General features: G+C 50.8%; 2 protein-coding genes across 2 annotated transcripts; one reads left to right on the top strand and one right to left on the bottom strand.

The window, feature by feature from the left end:
- Nucleotides 1-3,485: 3,485 nt before the first annotated feature.
- On the bottom strand, nucleotides 3,486-3,964 carry LOC143774065 (histone H2B 1.1-like). The gene has a single exon (XM_077261359.1). It carries the CDS (start codon nucleotides 3,947-3,949, stop codon nucleotides 3,569-3,571), a length of 381 nt encoding a protein of 126 aa, XP_077117474.1. The 5' UTR covers nucleotides 3,950-3,964; the 3' UTR covers nucleotides 3,486-3,568.
- A 267-nt stretch (nucleotides 3,965-4,231) lies between these two features.
- Nucleotides 4,232-4,686, top strand: LOC143774066 (histone H2A type 1-like). Its single transcript, XM_077261360.1, has one exon. It carries the CDS (start codon nucleotides 4,283-4,285, stop codon nucleotides 4,667-4,669), a length of 387 nt encoding a protein of 128 aa, XP_077117475.1. The 5' UTR covers nucleotides 4,232-4,282; the 3' UTR covers nucleotides 4,670-4,686.
- Nucleotides 4,687-20,139: the final 15,453 nt, after the last annotated feature.

Genomic DNA, 20,139 nt, shown 5'->3' on the forward strand with positions numbered 1-20,139 from the left:
GGGCAGCCGTGTACTGTAATGGATAGGTTCGTTGGGGGGGTCACGTGAGATGGGGGAAAGATGATGAATTCTGTTTTGTCCATGTTAAGTTTCAGAAATCTAGCGGAGAAGAAGGATGAAATAGTGGACAGACATTGAGGGACATTAAATCTCCCCCCACAATAAATCCCCCCCATCTCCACTCACAGTAAATCCCCAATCCAATAATATATCCCACTATCCCCACTCACATTAAATCCCCCCCAGTCACAGTAAATCCCCCCCACAATATATCCCCCCATCCCCACTCACATTAAATCCCCCCCCACAATATATGCCCCCATCCCCACTCACAGTAAATCCCCCCCACAATATATGCCCCCCATCCCCTCACAGTAAATCCCCCCCACAATATATGCCCCCCATCCCCTCACAGTAAATCCCCCCCACAATATATGCCCCCCATCCCCTCACAGTAAATCCCCCCCACAATATATGCCCCCATCCCCACTCACAGTAAATCCCCCCCACAATATATGCCCCCATCCCCACTCACAGTAAATCCCCCCCACAATATATGCCCCCATCCCCACTCACAGTAAATCCCCCCCCACAATATATGCCCCCCATCCACTCACAGAAAATCCCCCCCCCCACAATATATGCCCCCCATCCACTCACAGTAAATCCCCCCCCCCCACAATGTATGCCCCCCCATTCCCACTTACAGTAAATCCCCCCCTGCACCTTCGGTGTCTTCAGCTCCACTGGAGCACTTACCACCGCTCTGTGTCTCCTGCTCTGCCGCGCAGGTGAGTGACGTCAGCAGCGTGATCACATGACCTGATCACGCTGCTGGCATCGCTCTGACCCGGCAGTCAGAGCTTCAATTGTACTCGCATCTCAGATACGAGTACAATTGAACACTGGGAGCCGGCGCGCCGCAGCTTCTCTGTGCCGGCTGTCAGCTTGACAGTCGGCACAGAGAACAGCTGACTCCCAGTGCGGGGGGGGGTGGCAGAATGCAGCCGCCGGGGGAGACACTGCGGACCGCCGCTTTAGGCGGCCCGACTGCGCCCCCCTGCCGGCTGCTCCCCCCTAGATACGCCACTGACTCACCCCCACATTGTGCCGCCCCCCCGCACTGTGCCGCCCGGGGCGGCCCGCCCCCCCCGCACCCCCCTTCCTACGCCACTGCCCACTGTGCCAACCTAACCATGCTGGAGTTGGTTTTTTAGGCTGGTTTCACACTTGCGTTTTGATCTGCAGTGTTTTAGAGCTAAAAAATGCATGCGTTTTCGGCAACGCATGCGTTTTTTGACGCATGCGTTTAGTTGCAGAAATGCAACCTGTAGTAATTTCTAGCGGCGTTTTTTTGCCGCAAAAAACTGTATTGCTGTCTATGTAAACGCATGCGTTTGCTTGCGTTAGGCTACGTTCACATTAGCGTTGTGCGCCGCTGCGTCGCCGCATGCGTCATGCACCCCTATATTTAACATGGGGGCGCATGGACATGCGTTGCATTTGCGTTTTGTGATGCACGCGTCAGGGCGCACAGGACGCAGCAAGTTGCATTTTTTGTGCATCCAAAATCAAGCAAAAAAAGGACGCATGCGTCACAAAACGCTGCGTTGTGCATGTGTTCACATTTGCGTTGTGGCGCACAATGCAAATGTGAACGTAGCCTTAAAAACGCATGCGTTTTTATAGAAAAACAAGAAAAAACAAGAAAACCCTAGGGTTCCTAAGCCTAACTATTTCTGTTTATAGTGGGTTTTCTAGTTGATTTTGATGATTGGCAGCTGTCACACACTTCTCAGCATGCGTTTAAAAAAACACATGTAAACGCGGCAAAACGCCGCGTTTTTTTCTGCATGCAAAAATGCATGCGTCTAAGAAACGCAGCGTTTGCACGCGTTTACATGCGGTTTTTCACCACATGCGTTTTTTTAAAAAAAACGCTGCAGATCAAAACGCAAGTGTGAAACCAGCCTTATTCAGCAATTTTTTCTTGTTTTTTGTTTTTTTTTTAATAGGTTTAACAAGAAAAAAATAAGCAACACAATAATAACATACAATGCAGCGAGGTGCCCTAATGTGAATACACTTAAAAACAGCTACAAAAATGGGCACCAAAGGGCGTTAATCAAACGGTTAAATAACTTTGGGCCACTGATCTCACGCTAAGAATACACAGTAATGGCCGCATCAAACCCAGGCCCGTACAGCCTGGTCCAAATGGGTTCTGGGCACCAGAATTGGTGCGGTATCTAAGTGGACAAACTACTGATTTTGGCCAGTTGAATAAGTAACTGTTTAAAGGGTTAAATGACTGAGTCACTTATCTTACACTACCTGTGATAATCTGCTCTTTGTCTACTTTGATGCCCAGAACCTATTTGGGCCAAGCTGGAGACTTGGGTTTGATGTGGGGCTCCCTGTTCTATATGTCTGTGGCCCAAAGTCTTTTAACCCTTTCATCAATGCCCTTTGGTGCCCATTTTTGAGACACTTGTATTCACATCAAGGACCTACAATACTCATCTAATGCGGTGTGGTCACTTTCCAGCGGCTCACCTCGCACTACCAACCATGAAGGTTGGTGGAACGGATGGTGTAAAGGTACCGTCACACTAAGCGACGCTGCAGCGATACAGACAACGATGCCGATCGCTGCAGCGTCGCTGTTTGGTCGCTGGAGAGCTGTCACACAGACCGCTCTCCAGCGACCAACGATGCCGAGGTCCCTGGGTAACCAGGGTAAACATCGGGTTGCTAAGCGCAGGGCCGCGCTTAGTAACCCGATGTTTACCCTGGTTACCAGTGTAAAATGTAAAAAAACAAACAGTACATACTCACCTTCGCGTTCCCCGGCGTCCGCTTCCTACACTGACTGAGTGCCGGCCCTAACAGCAAAGCGGTGACGTCACCGCTGTGCTGTGCTTTCACTTTACGGCCAGCGCTCAGTCAGTGCAGGAAGCAGATGGCGAGGGACGTGTGACAGACATCAGAGGGTGAGTATGTACTGTTTGTTTTTTTACATTTTACACTGGTAACCAGGGTAAACATCGGGTTACTAAGCGCGGCCCTGCGCTTAGTAACCCGATATTTACCCTGGTTACCATTGTAAAACATCGCTGGTATCGTTGCTTTCGCTGTCAAACACAACGATACACGGCGATCTGACGACCAAATAAAGTTCTGAACTTTAATCAACGACCAGCGATATCACAGCAGGATCCTGATCGCTGCTGCGTGTCAAACAACGATATCGCTATCCAGGACGCTGCAACGTCACGGATCGCTAGCGATATCGTTTAGTGTGACGGTACCTTAAGACTGGATACCAGACCAGTAAGTGGCAGTCACCGCAGGATATAAACCATCATCACTCCCATTGTTCTAACCCAATGGTGACAGGATTATACCGACTGCCTGATCCAACTATATCCCATGTGCAGCACAATGTTATACAGAATCTTGGCTATACAATCTGTACACCAGAGATCAGTGGTGCCGGCTCTGATGTAGACGGGGTGGGTGGCTCTTAGAAGAGCCTTTGGGTTGTGGGTGCAGAGCACGGAGCAGATCACTTGGCACTGGTGTACTTGGTGACGGCCTTGGTGCCCTCAGACACGGCGTGCTTGGCCAGCTCTCCGGGCAGCAGCAGGCGCACAGCGGTCTGGATCTCCCGGGAGGTGATGGTGGAGCGCTTGTTGTAGTGAGCCAGGCGGGAGGCTTCCCCTGCGATGCGCTCAAAGATGTCATTGACAAAAGAGTTCATGATGCCCATGGCCTTGGAGGAGATGCCGGTGTCAGGGTGGACCTGCTTCAGCACCTTGTACACATAGATGGCATAGCTCTCCTTCCTGGTCTTCCTCCGCTTCTTACCATCCTTCTTCTGAGTCTTGGTCACAGCTTTCTTGGAGCCCTTCTTGGCTGCTGGTGCAGACTTGGCAGGCTCAGGCATGATGATAGCAGAACGTTCTTTTCACTGGAAAATAAAATAATGAACCTGCTCCTCCCAGAGCGGCCGTATTTATAGAACGGCCATGCAAATGAGCAATGCTGTCACATCACTGTTCTATTGGGTGAGAAAGTCATGTGACCAAAGTAGACGCAATGATACCCGCCCATTGCAGTTCATTGGTGTTTTCACAAGTCTTGTTCCCATTGGTGACTTCAGATTCAGCCAATGGCAGCAGAGGAGGCGGGACAGCAGCAGGTTATAAGAGGCGCAGGAATCTGCACAGTCACCACATACAAGAGAGTTTTCTGTTTGCTGATAAGTGTGAGTGCAGTGATGTCTGGACGCGGCAAACAAGGAGGGAAGGTCCGTGCTAAAGCCAAGACCCGCTCATCCCGGGCAGGACTGCAGTTCCCGGTTGGTCGTGTGCACAGACTTCTCCGCAAGGGTAACTATGCTGAGAGGGTGGGCGCCGGTGCTCCGGTCTATCTGGCTGCTGTGCTGGAGTATCTGACCGCTGAGATCCTGGAATTAGCCGGCAATGCCGCCCGGGACAACAAGAAGACCCGCATCATCCCCCGACACCTGCAGCTGGCCGTGCGCAATGATGAGGAGCTGAACAGGCTGCTGGGTGGGGTGACCATTGCCCAGGGGGGCGTCCTGCCCAACATCCAGGCCGTGCTGTTGCCCAAGAAGACCGAGAGCAGCAAGAAGAGCAAGTGAGCGACACTGACCCCGTATCATCCACACAACCTAAAGGCTCTTCTAAGAGCCACCCACACCGTCACCACAAGAGCTGATGCCGCTGATCTTTGGTGTGATATGTCCATATTCATCTGTCATGTATACCGCCTTATAGCATACCTCCCAACCGTCCCGATTTCAGCGTGACAGTCCCGCTTTGGCACCGGGGTCCCGCTGTCCCGCTTCGGGCATTTAAAATCCCGAATTTGCGGCCGCCGGTGAAGCCCCGCCCACTTCCGGGACGTAGAGAGAGCTCGATTAGGTTTGTGGCTGTTTTTTTTTTCTTATACATGCTGGGTCTCCTCCCGACCGATCCCTCCCCCGCCCCCGCCCCCTGTGTGTGCGGCGCTGCCACGCTGAGGAAGAGAGCCAGCAGCGATCAAGATGAGAGGTCAGCGACTCACTACCTGAGGTGTGTGCACAGAGCTCTGGCGTCTCCTGCTCTTAGCTGCTATCCCGGCAGAGAAGGAGAGACGGGGGAGGTGCCGGGACAGTGCAGAGCTGTGAGCAGCCGGAGAAACTGAAGAGCTGCACATGGACAGATCAGCCGCCCCTGCACCACAGAGGAGATTGTGTGTGTGTGTGTGATGTGTGTGTGTGTGTGAGATGTGTGATGCTGCATTTGTGTGTGTGTCATGTGTGTATGAGGTATCTGGTGTGTGTGATGGCTGGGTGTGTGTGATGGCTGGGTGTGTGTGTGTGATGGCTGAGTGTGTGTGTGTGATGGCTGGGTGTGTGTGTGTGTGTGTGTGATGGCTGGGTGTGTGTGATGGCTGCATGTGTGTGATGGCTGCGTGTGTGTGTGTGATGGCTGCGTGTGTGTGTGATGGCTGCGTGTGTGTGTGTGATGGCTGCGTGTGTGTGTGTGATGGCTGCGTGTGTGTGTGTGATGGCTGCGTGTGTGTGTGTGATGGCTGCGTGTGTGTGATGGCTGCGTGTGTGTGTGATGACTGCGTGTGTGTGTGATGACTGCGTGTGTGTGTGTGTGATGGCTGCGTGTGTGTGTGTGATGGCTGCGTGTGTGTGATGGCTGTGTGTGTGATGGCTGCATGTGTGATGCATTTGTGTCAAAGCTGCATGTGTTTGTGAGCTGCGTTTGTGATGCTGCGTGTGTATGTGTGATACTGTGTGTGTGTGATGCTGCATGTGTGTGAGCTGCGTGCCTGTATGTCATTATACAGTATGGAGAACTGTGGCCATAATACAGTATGGAGCATCATGTGGGGTCATTATACAGTATGGAGCATCATGTGCGGTCATTATACAATATGGAGCATCATGTGCAGCCAGTATACAGTATGGAGCATCATGTGTGGTCATTATACAATATGGAGCATCATGTGCAGTCATTATACAGTAAGGAGCATCATGTGCAGCCAGTATACAGTATGGAGCATCATGTGCGGTCATTATACAATATGGAGCATCATGTGTGGTCATTATACAGTATGGAGCATCATGTGCGGTCATTATACAGTATGGAGCATCATGTGCGGCCATTATACAGTATGGAGCATCATGTGCAGTAATTATACAGTATGGAGCATCATGTGCGGTCATTATACAGTATGGAGCATCATGTGCAGCCAGTATACAGTATGGAGCATCATGTGCGGTCATTATACAATATGGAGCATCATGTGTGGCCATTATACAGTATGGAGCATCATGTGTGTTCATTATACAGTATGGAGCATCATGTGCAGCCAGTATACAGTATGGAGCATCATGTGCGGTCATTATACAATATGGAGCATCATGTGCAGTCATTATACAGTATGGAGCATCATGTGCAGCCAGTATACAGTATGGAGCATCATGTGCGGTCATTATACAGTATGGAGCATCATGTGCGGTCATTATACAGTATGGAGCATCATGTGCGGCCAGTATACAGTATGGAGCATCATGTGCGGTCATTATACAGTATGGAGCATCATGTGCGGTCATTATACAATATGGAGCATCATGTGTGGCCATTATACAGTATGGAGCATCATGTGTGTTCATTATACAGTATGGAGCATCATATGCAGCCAGTATACAGTATGGAGCATCATGTGCGGTCATTATACAATATGGAGCATCATGTGCAGCCAGTATACAGTATGGAGCATCATGTGCGGTCATTATACAATATGGGGCATCATGTGCGGTCATTATACAGTATGGAGCATCATGTGCGGTCATTATACAGTATGGAGCATCATGTGCGTTCATTATACAGTATGGAGCATCATGTGCGGCCATTATACAGTATGCATGCGGTCATTATACAGTATGGAGCATCATGTGCGGCCATTATACAGTATGGAGCATCATGTGCGGTCATTATACAGTATGGAGCATCATGTGCGGTCATTATACAGTATGGAGCATCATGTGCGGCCATTATACAGTATGCATGCGGTCATTATACAGTATGGAGCGTCATGTGTGTTCATTATACAGTATGGAGCGTCATGTGTGGCCATTATACAGTATGGGGCATCATGTGCGTTAATTTCAGCACGATAGACCCGCAGGGTGAGGGAGTCAGTGTAGATCCGTTCCTCACGGTTCCGTACACTCAGTGGCTGGGATCCACGTTGGTGGATAAGTGGGATGTGCAGACACAGGCTGTGTCAATGCACTCGTGCTGAAATTAACGCACATTAGCTCAGGCTGGCTCCTTAAACAAGAAGCCGGGCAGGTTTTTCCAGAAGACGGGTCCACCCCTTTTAAAGCACCAGGCACTCGCCTTGATAGGCTTCTCAATCTAACAGCCTTTGATGGATATAGCAACCGACTTCTTTCTATAGCGGCCGCTGCACGAATAAGATTAAGGTTTGTCTACCCCTATTTTTTGGCTGATACCCTAGCAGCACCAGTTACACTCTAGAAATAAGAATTTCTACTTAAGGCGATTAAGTGATCAAGGCCACGGGTTGGCCGAAACGTTTTGTACTTATCGCTTCACCCGAACATTTTCTCAATAAAAGTATTCACATGAATCAAGTTTTTCCATCGTATGAGTGCAGTGATTATATATTCTGTGACTGAGAGGACCATTGGTTCCGTTCACTTGCACCTTCACTTCCACGTTTGCCGAGTGCTAGCCTTCCGTACTCTCCAATCACAAGCCGTGACGTCACGGGAGGCAGGAGACGCACGCATTTTTAAAATTACGTCACGGCTTGTGATTGGTTGCGTGCCGCCCATGTGACCGCAACGCGACCAATCACAGCAAGCCGTGACGTAATTTCAGGTCCTGATGCCTATTTCTGCATTCAGGACCTGAAATTACGTCACGGCTTGCTGTGATTGGTCGCGTCGCGGTCACATGGGCGGCACGCAACCAATCACAAGCCGCGACGTAATTTTAAAAATGCGCGCTTTTCCTTCCTTCCGTGACGTCACGGCTTCTGATTGGTCGCGTCGCCCATGTGACCGCAACGCGACCAATCACAAAGCCGGAACGTAATTTTAAAATACTGAATGCCTAGAAGGACCTGAAAATTACGTCACGGCTTGCTGTGATTGGTCGCGTCGCGGCCACATGGGCGGCACGCGACCAATCAGAAGCCGTGACGTCACGGAAGGAAGGAAAAGCGCGCATTTTAAGCAAAGAACGCTGCCGGTTCCCTCGGTGAGGTCCAGGCTGCGTCGGAGAGGTGAGTATAGCAATATTTTTTATTTTAATTCTTTATTTTACACATTAATGTTGTATTTTACACATTAATGTTGTTTCGATACCGATACCCGATACCACAAAAGTATCGGATCTCGGTATCGGAATTCCGATACAGCAAATATCGGCCGATACCCGATACTTGCGGTATCGGAATGCTCAACACTACTCCTAATATTATTATTATTATTATTTATTGTTATAGCGCCATTTATTCCATGGCGCTTTACAAGTGAGGAGGGGTATACATAATAACAAGTACAATAATCTTGAACAATACAAGTCATAACTGGTACAGTAGGAGAGAGGACCCTGCCCGCGAAGGCTCACAATCTACAAGGGATGGGTGAGAATACAGTAGGTGAGGGTAGAGCTGGTCATGCAGCGGTTTGGTCGATCGGTGGTTACTGCAGGTTGTAGGCTTGTCGGAAGAGGTGGGTCTTCAGATTCTTTTTGAAGGTTTCGATGGTGGGCGAGAGTCTGATGTGTTGTGGTAGAGGGTTCCAGAGTAGGGGTGATACGCGAGAGAAATCTTGTATGCGATTGTGGGAAGAGGAGATAAGAGGGGAGTAGAGAAGGAGATCTTGTGAGGATCGGAGGTTGCGTGTAGGAAAGTACCGGGAGATGAGGTCGCAGATGTAAGGAGGAGACAGGTTGTGGATGGCTTTGTACGTCATGGTTAGGGTTTTGTACTGGAGTCTCTGGGCAATGGGGAGCCAGTGAAGGGATTGACAGAGGGGAGAGGCCGGAGAATAGCGGGGGGACAGGTGGATTAGTCGGGCAGCAGAGTTTAGAATAGATTGGAGGGGTGCGAGAGTGTTTGAGGGGAGGCCACAGAGCAGAAGGTTGCAGTAGTCAAGGCGAGAGATGATGAGGGCATGGACTAGGGTTTTTGCAGATTCTTGGTTGAGGAATGAACGGATTCGTGCAATATTTTTGAGTTGAAGTCGGCAGGAAGTGGAAAGGGCTTGGATATGTGGTTTGAAGGAGAGATCAGCGTCAAGGATTACCCCGAGGCAGCGAGCTTGTGGGACTGGGGAGAGTGGGCAGCCATTTACTGTAATGGATAGGTTCGTTGGGGGGGTCACGTGAGATGGGGGAAAGATGATGAATTCTGTTTTGTCCATGTTAAGTTTCAGAAATCTAGCGGAGAAGAAGGATGAAATAGTGGACAGACATTGAGGGATTCTGGTTAGTAGGGAGGTGATATCTGGTCCAGAGATGTAGATCTGTGTGTCATCAGCATAGAGGTGATACTGAAAGCCATGAGATTCTATGAGCTGTCCCAGGCCAAAGGTGTAAATGGAGAAGAGCAGGGGCCCAAGGACTGAACCTTGTGGGACTCCGACAGATAGGGGGCGAGGTGAGGAGGTGGTGTGTGAGTGGGAGACGCTGAATGTCCGGTCTGTTAGGTATGATGAGATCCAGGATAGGGCCAAGTCTGTGATGCCAAGGGATGAGAGGGTCTGTAATAATAGGGAATGGTCCACTGTGTCAAAGGCAGCCGACAGGTCGAGGAGGAGGAGGACAGAGTAGTGTCGCTTGCTCTTGGCGGTTAAGAGGTCATTGGTGACCTTAGTTAGGGCAGTTTCAGTGGAATGGTGTGACCGGAAGCCAGATTGTAAGCGGTCAAAGAGGGAGCAAGAAGAGAGATGGGAGGACAGTTCAAGGTAAACGTGTTGTTCCAGTAGTTTTGAGGCATAGGGGAGAAGTGATATAGGGCGATAGCTAGATACAGAGGATGGGTCAAGAGAGGGCTTTTTGAGGATAGGTGTGATGGAGGCATGTTTAAAGCTTGAGGGGAAAACACCAGTTGTTAGTGATAGGTTGAAGAGATGGGTTAGGGTTGGGATGAAGATTGTGGTGAGGTTTGGGATGAGGTGGGATGGGAGCGGGTCAAGTGCACAGGTGGTGAGATGCGATCTTGAGAGTAGAGTGGCGAGTTGATCTTCTGTAATGGTGGAGTAGTTGGTTTTGGAGGTGGAGGGTAGGGAAGTTGGGAGGAAGGGCTCTGGGGCTTGTTGACCAAAACTGTCTCTGATGTTATCAATCTTCTGCTTGAAGAATGAGGCAAGATATTGGTGCGATAACAGAACTGGCAATAAACCTCAATAAACTTAAGGAAAAAAGTCTTTGATTAACTTCCAAGGATGGGAGAAGAATCAGACGTGAAGCGACCAGGAAGCCATTTTATTCCACTGCTGTCATATTTCAGAGTCATGGAGACATTGTCGAAGTGAGTAGGCTGAGCCCGACCACCACTGAGCAAGACACCGGTATACAAGGTGTTATGTGGCATGGCTGAGACCTGGGCATCCTCTAAAAATTCTTTACTCAGTGTATGCCCTCCATCCATATATTGTATACTTTCTATATACTGCTGTATGTTATCCATATAGTGCCGTATACTCCCCATCTAGTGCTGTAAACACTCATGTAGCACTGTACACCTCCATATAGTGCTTTATATCCCTATACAGTATAGTGTTATGTCATAGCATCAATATTTATTTGTAAAGCACACTTAATTCCAGGGGGTCTTTATGTGTGAATAAGTGGTTACATACAGGATAGATATTGTATCTGTGTATATAACATTTTCAGTAGACATGGGGTATGCCCTTGAGACGTTTTCAGTCTGGGGAGGTACCTGGAGGTGTATTGCCGGATACAGACTATGGACGGTCTTTTGTTAGTTCCAATTGGATTGGCAGGAGGAGACATGGATTAATGGGACAGTAACAATTTAGCAGATTCGGGAGTGGAGGCATTAGGGAAAAAAATTTGAGTTAGAGGTGGTCGAGGCTTGGATATAGAGTGTGAAGGACAGGGTAGAAACTGAGGCAGCAGAATTTTGGTATAGTGATAGATGGGGTAGGGGGCTAAGGCTACTTTCACACTAGCGTCGTGCAATGCGACGTTGCGGCGCACCGACGCAAACTGTGAAAGGGCCGCACAACGGTGGCAGCGGATGCAGTTTTAGGGCTTGTTTCCACATGCGAGAATCACGTCCGTGTCTCGCATGTGGAAACCAAGCTCTGGCGCCGGCACTTTGGAGCGGAGCATGCAGCTCCATGTGTTCGTATGCGGCCGCACACTCTGCTCCGGAGTGCAGACACCAGAGCTTGGTTTCTACATGCGAGACACGGACGTGTTTCTCGCATGTGGAAACAAGCCCTTACAACGCATCCGCTGCCCCATTGTGATGTGCGGGGAGGGGGGGCGGAGTTCCGGCCGCGCATGCCTGGTTGGAAAAGACTGTCACGATGCACAAAAAAAGTTACATGTAAAGTTTTTTTGTGCCGACAGTCCGACGCAACCGTCGCACGACGGTTGTGACGTGTGGCAATGCGTCGCACTGTGTCGCTAATGCAAGTCTATGGAAAAAAAATGCATCCTGCAAGAAATTTTGCAGGATGCGTTTTCTCTACAAAACAACGCATAGCGACGTGCAGTGCACAACGCTAGTGTGAAAGAGGCCTAACTGTGATGAAGGAAAGGTAGGTTTGGTTTTGTCTGCATTGAGCATTAGAAAGTTTGATGAGGAGGAAGTGGGTATGACTGATAGACTTTAAAATATATAGAATAGAGGGGACACAACCTGCCTGATTTAAAGGCTCTGTACACCCGTTAGCGGGCCCCGGACACGTATTTAGAACATATTGGCCATATTTGTGAGAGTGGGCGCGAGGAACATCGGAGGCCTACTTGCAGGCCTGAAACCTGCGGCGGCACGCAGTCTCCTGCTTTTCACGGGCCCCTAAGTAGAAGATCTCACACCACGGGGCGGCGGTGAGGAGTGACCCGAGACCCTTGCGGGTGATCCGGTGCCAGCGCGAGGAGGGGGGGACCGTCGAGTGAAGATTGGCGCTCGAGCACACGAACAGCGGCTTTCCCGCCCTCCCCATCCTCCATCGCTGCGGCGGCCCCCTGCTATGTCCGCACCGGCTGGAGAGACAGTGCCTGAAGCGGATGTGCACAGCGGCGCACACCGTCTGAAGAAGGGTCCCTCCGGTGACCCCTTTGTGAGTGGCACACGCACCTGCGGTATCCTCGGAGGAGCGGTCCCAACGGCGTCTGGCTGTGGGGCTCCGGAGGCGGGCGAGGCGGCGCTGGACGGCCGGAGCGCTGAAGTCGGGTGCTCCCCTGGCCTGGAGCTGGGGCCTCGCATACAGCGGCGTTCCGTAGAGAGGACACACCGGCACCCTGCTTCCGTCCCCGGTGTCCAGCTCGGCTGCATTACCAGCACCCTTCCCCTTCCGGTCCATCTACAAGGCAGAGAAGAGTTAAGCACCTCCAGGACGACTTTGAAGGGCCTTGACCATTGGACTGTCCCACCGTAGGGCCCTGTGCGGCGGACTCTGGCCAGAACAGTTGAAAGCCTCTGCCCATATATCACTTCCAAGGGCCCAACAACCCTAGACCTGACAGCTGTCAAGACATTATTGACGCATTATTATCAGGTGGCCTGGACTGTAGTGTCCTAATTTTAGGACTGTCTGAGGCTGCTCTAATGGTTTGAACTCAGCACCCTCTAATCCCAGTAAGGGACAACACACAATATGCATCCCCCTTGACCCTATTCCTTCAAGCTGACCGTATAACACCATTGTTCTTTATCTAATCCTACCGCTCCCATGACTAAGGGTACTGTCACACAGTGCCATTTTGATCGCTACGACGGTACGATTCGTGACGTTCTAGCGATATCGTTACGATATCGCAGTGTCTGACACGCAGCAGCGATCAGGGACCCTGCTGAGAATCGTACGTCGTAGCAGATCGTTTGGAACTTTCTTTCGTCGCTTGATCACCCGCTGACATCGCTGGATCGTTGTGTGTGACAGCGATCCAGCGATGTGTTCGCTTGTAACCAGGGTAAACATCGGGTAACTAAGCGCAGGGCCGCGCTTAGTAACCCGATGTTTACCGTGGTTACCAGCGTAAACGTAAAAAAAACAAACAGTACATACTCACATTCCGGTGTCTGTCCTCCGGCGTCTCAGCTTCTCTGCACTGTGAGCGCCAGCCAGCCAGAAAGCGAGCACAGCGGTGACGTCTGACGTCACCGCTGTGCTTTCCGGCCGCTGTGCTTACACAGTGCAGAGAAGCTGAGACGCCGGGGGACAGACACCGGAATGTGAGTATGTACTGTTTGTTTTTTTTACGTTTACGCTGGTAACCACGGTAAACATCAGGTTACTAAGCGCGGCCCTGCGCTTAGTAACCCGATGTTTACCCTGGTTACCCGGGGACTTCGGCATCGCTCCAGCGCCGTGATTGCAACGTGTGACCGCAGTCTACGATGCTGGAGCGATAATCATACGATCGCTGCGACGTCACGGATCGTGCCGTCGTAGCGATCAAAATGGCACTGTGTGACAGTACCCTAAGCTGCGCAAAAATAATCCTAGGTACGCTAGCAACAGATTCCAGACGCTGACTGATTTAGAAGATAACATGTCTCCAGGGCCTCTCTCCCAGTCCGAATCCTCCAACTCCTCCATAATAGATGGAGCGGAGTCCGAATCAATCCCAGCCTCCACCACCAGGACTCCAAGTACCCCAGCTCCTGATCATAATGCTCTACTCTCTCAATTTCAGTCTATTTTACATACGGAACTATCCAAAATGTCCGACAAACTGACTAAAGACTTAACGAAGGAGATTAGGGAGCTGGGATCTCGTACCTCAGAACTGGAGGATAAAATGGACTCGACTCTCGCCAATCTTGCTACCCATTAAAAAGATATGGAGTCGCTTCATGAGGAGATTTATACCCTCAATAATAAGCTCGAGGACTTTGAGAACTGGGCTCGTAGAGGCAATATTAGAATTAGAGGCCTGCCAGAATCTATCACAGACCTTCAATCTACGGCTACGGCTCTATTCCAGGAACTCCTACCAGGCATTTCTAGTGAACGCCTTGAGATGGACCGTATTCACAGAGCCTTAACCAGAAAAAACCCTAATGGCCCCCTGAGAGACATAATCTTAAAGCTACATTTTTATAAAACTAAAGATCAACTTCTCCAAGCTGCAAGAAATTCCACTTCTTTGGTTTTCCAGGGGCACTCCTACGAACTGTTCCCGGACCTGGCCCCCACTACTATCGTGAAAAGACTGGCAATGAGACCATATTTGGAAGTTTTACGTTCTAAAAACATTAAGTATCGCTGGGGATTCCCCTTTAAGCTGATGTTTACCCACGGAGAGATGGTTCATACTGTCCTTTCCCCAGAAGGAGCAAGCCGCTGCCTCACCAAGTTGCAGCTTATGAATCCCCCCTCACCTGCCTCACTGCCATCATCATCATTGCCACGGTCGGGGGACAGACGACCTGAACCGCAGGCCTCATCGGGCCCCCCTTGAGATCCAGCGATTACTATAGCTCTACATGGAGCTTGGATACACACCTAAACAATTCACATTTGCAGCCCTGGAATCCTCTAGTATCAATATTACCTTTTTTTCTCTTTTATTTTTTTATTTATTTATTTTTTTGGCTGTTTTATAGCAGACAGAAAGTTCGTGTTAATAATATTGATGCATCTTAGTGTTTCATCACTTTACATTTTAAGGTTGTTTTTCAGCTACCTCTCTACGACTCTTTGGTGTTTATGGCCCCTATTGCTCGTTTTGTTGGAATTCAGTTCCGATTTGTTATTCCACCAGCTATGAACGCCAGAGAGGGTCTATTTTTCTTGCAATGTTCTGTTATTTTATTTGTATTTTATTCATATTTTCAGGTTACTGATATGGACTTTCCACCATGTATTGTTTTTGGTGAGTTATTGTGGCTGTGGGTTTCCCCTTCACAGCCGTCACTACAAGGCTGGCACAGTTAGCAACACACATATAGCCCTGATATACTGCTAGGCCTTATTGGTGTTTCACATACTCAGCTTTCCCCCCCATCTACCCTACCCTTCTTATACACCTAATTATTAGGTTTACTCTAAATTGCGTTGTCCCTGAACTGTTCTTATGCCCTAAAGGTACCTTCACACGAAGCGACGCTGCAGCGATAGCGACAACGATGCCGATCGCTGCAGCGTCGCTGTTTGATCGCTGGAGAGCTGTCACACAGACCGCTCTCCAGCGACCAACGATGCCGAGGTCCCCGGGTAACCAGGGTAAACATCGGGTTGCTAAGCGCAGGGCCGCGCTTAGTAACCCGATGTTTACCCTGGTTACCAGTGTAAAAGTAAAAAAACAAACAGTACATGCTCACCTGCGCGTCCCCCAGCGTCTGCTTCCTGACACTGACTGAGCTCCGGCCCTAACAGCACAGCGGTGACGTCACCGCTGTGCTTTCACTTTCACTTTAGGGCCGGCGCTCAGTAAGTGTCAGGAAGCAGAGGCTGGGGGACGCGCAGGTGAGCATGTACTGTTTGTTTTTTTTACTTTTACGCTGGTAACCAGGGTAAACATCGGGTTACTAAGCGCGACCCTGCGCTTGGTAACCCGATGTTTACCCTGGTTACCAGAGTAAAACATCGCTGGTATCGTTGCTTTTGCTTTCAAACGCAACGATACACAGCGATCGGACGACCAAATAAAGTTCTGGACTTTATTCAGCGACCAGCGACATCACAGCAGGATCCTGATCGCTGCTGCGTGTCAAACGAAACGATATCGCTAGCGAGGACGCTGCAACGTCACGGATCGCTAGCGATGTCGTTTCGTGTGAAGGTACCTTTACAGTGTCCCTATACACTGCCGCTCAGCATGTTGTGCTCAGCAAATGTTATAGTTTCCTTTGTTGCTCTTTTACCCCTGTTGTACCCGACTCTCCTTACTAGTGTTGTCCTGACTGCCCGGTCCTCCCCCCTCATCTCCCACCCGAGTAAATACAGCTTATCTCGCCTGAGCCTTGAAGACTCCCTCTTTCCCAGCACGGAGTCACGAGTGATAGTTAACATAGGCGAACTCCATATCCCTTTATCATGCCGCTAACGATCATCTCACACAATGTTCGAGGTTTGAATTCTCCACACAAACGTACCAAGGCCTTTCGCTATTATAGGTCTCAGCGGGCTGACGTGGTCTGTCTTCAGGAGACACACTTCTCGGCCAGTTCTTATCCGAAGTTCTTATCCGCTGCCTACCCATTATATTATTTAGCCACCGCCCCTAATAAAACTAAAGGGGTGGCCATTTGTTTTAAGAGGTCCGTTCCCTTCGTCTTTAAATCCTTAGTAGCTGATAAGGAAGGGCGTTACTTGATAGTTACAGGCACTATTTCAGACGAACTAGTCACCATCGTCTCATACTATGCCCCTAACACCCATCAAACCGCCTTTTTCTCTCAATTATGTGAACCAGTCACCGAGCATGCCCAGGGTGCCACGATACTTTGCGGTGACTCTAACTGTATACTCAAACCCCATTTGGATAGGTTAACTACCGCACAATCCCTTACTATCCCATCGCCACTCCCGTCGACGGACTCGTCCTCCCTTAATAAACTCTCCCAATACCAGTGGGTAGACCTGTGGAGGGACTTGCACCCCTCTCAAAGGGATTACATGTATTTTTCTCCGCGACACTTAGGGTACTGTCACACAGTGGCACTTTGATCGCTACAACGGTACGATCCGTGACGTTCCAGCGATATCCATACGATATCGCTGTGTCTGACACGCAGCAGCGATCAGGGATCCTGCTGAGAATCGTACGTCGTAGCAGATCATTTGGAACTTTCTTTCGTCGCTGGATCTCCCGCTGTCATCGCTGGATCGTTGTGTGTGACAGCGATCCAGCGATGCGTTCGCTTAGTAACCCGATGTTTACCCTGGTTACTAAGCGCAGGGCCGCGCTTAGTAACCCGATGTTTACCGTGGTTACCAGCGTAAAAGTAAAAAAAAAAAAAAACAGTACATACTCACATTCCGGTGTCTGTCCCCCGGCGTTCTGCTTCTCTGCACTGTGAGCGCCGGCCGGCCGGAAAACGAGCACAGCGGTGACGTCACCGCTGTGCTTTCCGGCTGGCAGACACCGTGCAGAGAAGCACAGCGCCGGGGGACAGACACCGGAATGTGAGTATGTACTGTTTGTTTTTTTTTACTTTTACGCTGGTAACCACGGTAAACATCGGGTTACTAAGCGCGGCCCTGCGCTTAGTATCCCGATGTTTACCCTGGTTACCCGGGGCCCTCGGCATCGTTGGTCGCTGGAGAGCTGTCTGTGTGACAGCTCTCCAGCGACCACACAACCACTTACCAACGATCACGGCCAGGTCGTATCGCTAGTCGTGATCGTTGGTAAATCGTTTAGTGTGACAGTACCCTTAGTTTACACGAGAATAGATCACATATTTGCCCATCCATCCTTCATTTCTAACATCTCTAATATTTCCATCCTCTCCACCCCATGGTCTGACCACTCCCCAATCTTGCTTATGCAGCGCCCCAGAGTCCTGGTCGTTGCAGTACTGTGGCTCCGCCACTATGGGGAGCCATGGTGCGTCCGATGGCACTGAAGGAGTTCATCTGATCAGGTATCACAGACACCAATACATTTCACAGCCGGGCCTCCGGGGGGAGCTAAGGGTTCTATTCATTAGGCCACTCCCCACCATAGTGGGTAAACTGGGGGTCAGGCAGGAAGTTAGAAGAGAAGGCTGACTGGATTGAACGAAGCAACACCTTGTGGCAGAGGGTGTTGTGGAGGAAGAGACAGTAGGGTCTCTGCCAGGGGTGGGATCCTGGCAGAGGCTTGGCATTGGAAAGAACGTAACGGGTCCGCGCCAGCTCCGGGAAGCGGCGGGATTCAAGAAAGGACTAGAAGCGAGATAGATTGTGCTGAGTGAGAAACGAGATCAAGCAATAGGAGAATTCCAGTAGGGGTCGTGCTGTAAGACCGAAGCAACACCCTACTGAGGCGCACTACCGGTGGCCGGAACGCCGAGGGAGTATTATAACATTCAGCTTCAAGCAATACTCTAAACAGCGGCAGGACAGTCAGTTTAAGGCGGGCTGTCTAACACATATCACCTATGAAGTCTTGGGAGGCAATTGCGGGAGAGGGGCGTCTCTAGGGTCCCGGAAGAACTCCAGGCCTACCCGACAAACGGGTGCCGTTCTAACCGTAACATCAGGGAGGGACGGACGATTAGAAGAACATCATTTAATCGAGTTGTGAGGGAACTTAAGAAACAGACACAACAGTTGTGGGGTACTTTCCGTAAGCACAGCAGGGGAGGACTACAACACATAGCGCTAAGAAGGAAGGCACCGATTTCCACCTGTGAAGAGAACTCTGGAAGTGCCATTGGACCGGCCGGACTTGCGCAGCCTGGTGAACCGTATTCTGGACTGAGGACTCAGAGATCTCCAGTAAAGAGGTAAAGAGACTGCAACCTGGTGTCCTCGTTATTTACCGCGACCTGCACCCCACAACTGCACCGTTACAACACCACTTATTGCACCGGACGTCCCCCACTGACAGACAGGGCCACGGACCGGGTCTAGCCACCGTGACAACCCCAGGACTGAGACCTAGAGGCCCGGCTCCGGGTACCCCTCGGCCCTGCGGCGGTGTGGGGGCGCTCCAAATCTTGGCGTCACGAACAGGATCTACTTAAGCCTGAGGAATCAGGTCATGTGTGCCTAGAGACTGTGATTTGTTGTGCTTGAACTGTACTTTATTGCAAAGACTGTGTGCTACCATTGACCAAGAGAAGTTCCCGCCAAAAGCCGCCGCCATTGCTACTTCGGAGGAGAAGGAGGGCGTGCTATGGGAGGAGACTACCAGAATGGCGCGAGAAATGGATACCGCCCCCTGCGCTTCTGGCTGCAAGGAGATGACCTGCCCCAAAGCAGAGGACAACCCCCTGATTTGCAACGGCGGGAAGCGGGTGATGGAGAAGCCCGACCTCGGAGAAATGGCGGAGTTAGATGCATGCATTGCCACCGATCAACAGATCATGATGAAGAACAGCGAGTGCCGGAACGGGGAAGGAGCAGTCCCGGCTTACCCTCGTTCACTAGAGGTGGACCCGTGTCCTCTACAGCCGGCAGATCCGAAGCCTTTGGAACAGATAGCGGAGCCGAGTCACCCAATCCTGGCCTCGGAGTCAGCGGAGGAGGAACCACAGCGAGCGGAGCCGCGTCCGAGGACCGCATTGGAGGAGCCGCGGTCCGAGCAGCAGCTGACTCCAGTGTCCTTGTCGGCGGAATGGATCGACACCGGTGGAATCACATCAGGCGCAGGTATGGAAAGCGCCCCTACTCCCCCGGTCGATTCTGCTCCCCCGACCGATCCGGTTCCTCCGATCGATCCCGCTCCTGTGACCGCTCCTCACCCTAGCAATGATCGTTCCTTCTTGGTGGAGCGGGTGATCCTCACCTCTAACGCGATGGGGAAGCTAGTGCCCCCACTACCAACCAAGATGGGAGAACCCCTAGATGTGGGCCTAGACGGGGTGATCCTTCGGTGGGACACCCCCTGGACCGGGCCGGATGGGACCCGGGAAGAGGGCCTCACCCTTGCGGTACTTACCTGGGAACAGTATAAGCAATGTTTGATTCAACACTGGAAAGATCGAGACGAGACCGAATCGCCTGACACACAACGTAAGAAGTCTGGTCCCGGTAGGAAAGACGTGGTAAAGCGGGGAACCGTGCTGGCCTACCACCCGAAGAGGGGATGGGGTTCCATACAAGAACCGGGGCTACCAACTGATGTTTTTGTTACTAGCTATAACGTGAAGACCCCCTGCTGCAGCCGAAATGGTGATCCGTTACAGAGGGGAGATCAGGTGACCTACACCCGC

The sequence above is a fragment of the Ranitomeya variabilis genome, chromosome 5 (genome assembly GCF_051348905.1).
Source record: "Ranitomeya variabilis isolate aRanVar5 chromosome 5, aRanVar5.hap1, whole genome shotgun sequence".
Classification (NCBI taxonomy): domain Eukaryota; kingdom Metazoa; phylum Chordata; class Amphibia; order Anura; family Dendrobatidae; genus Ranitomeya; species Ranitomeya variabilis.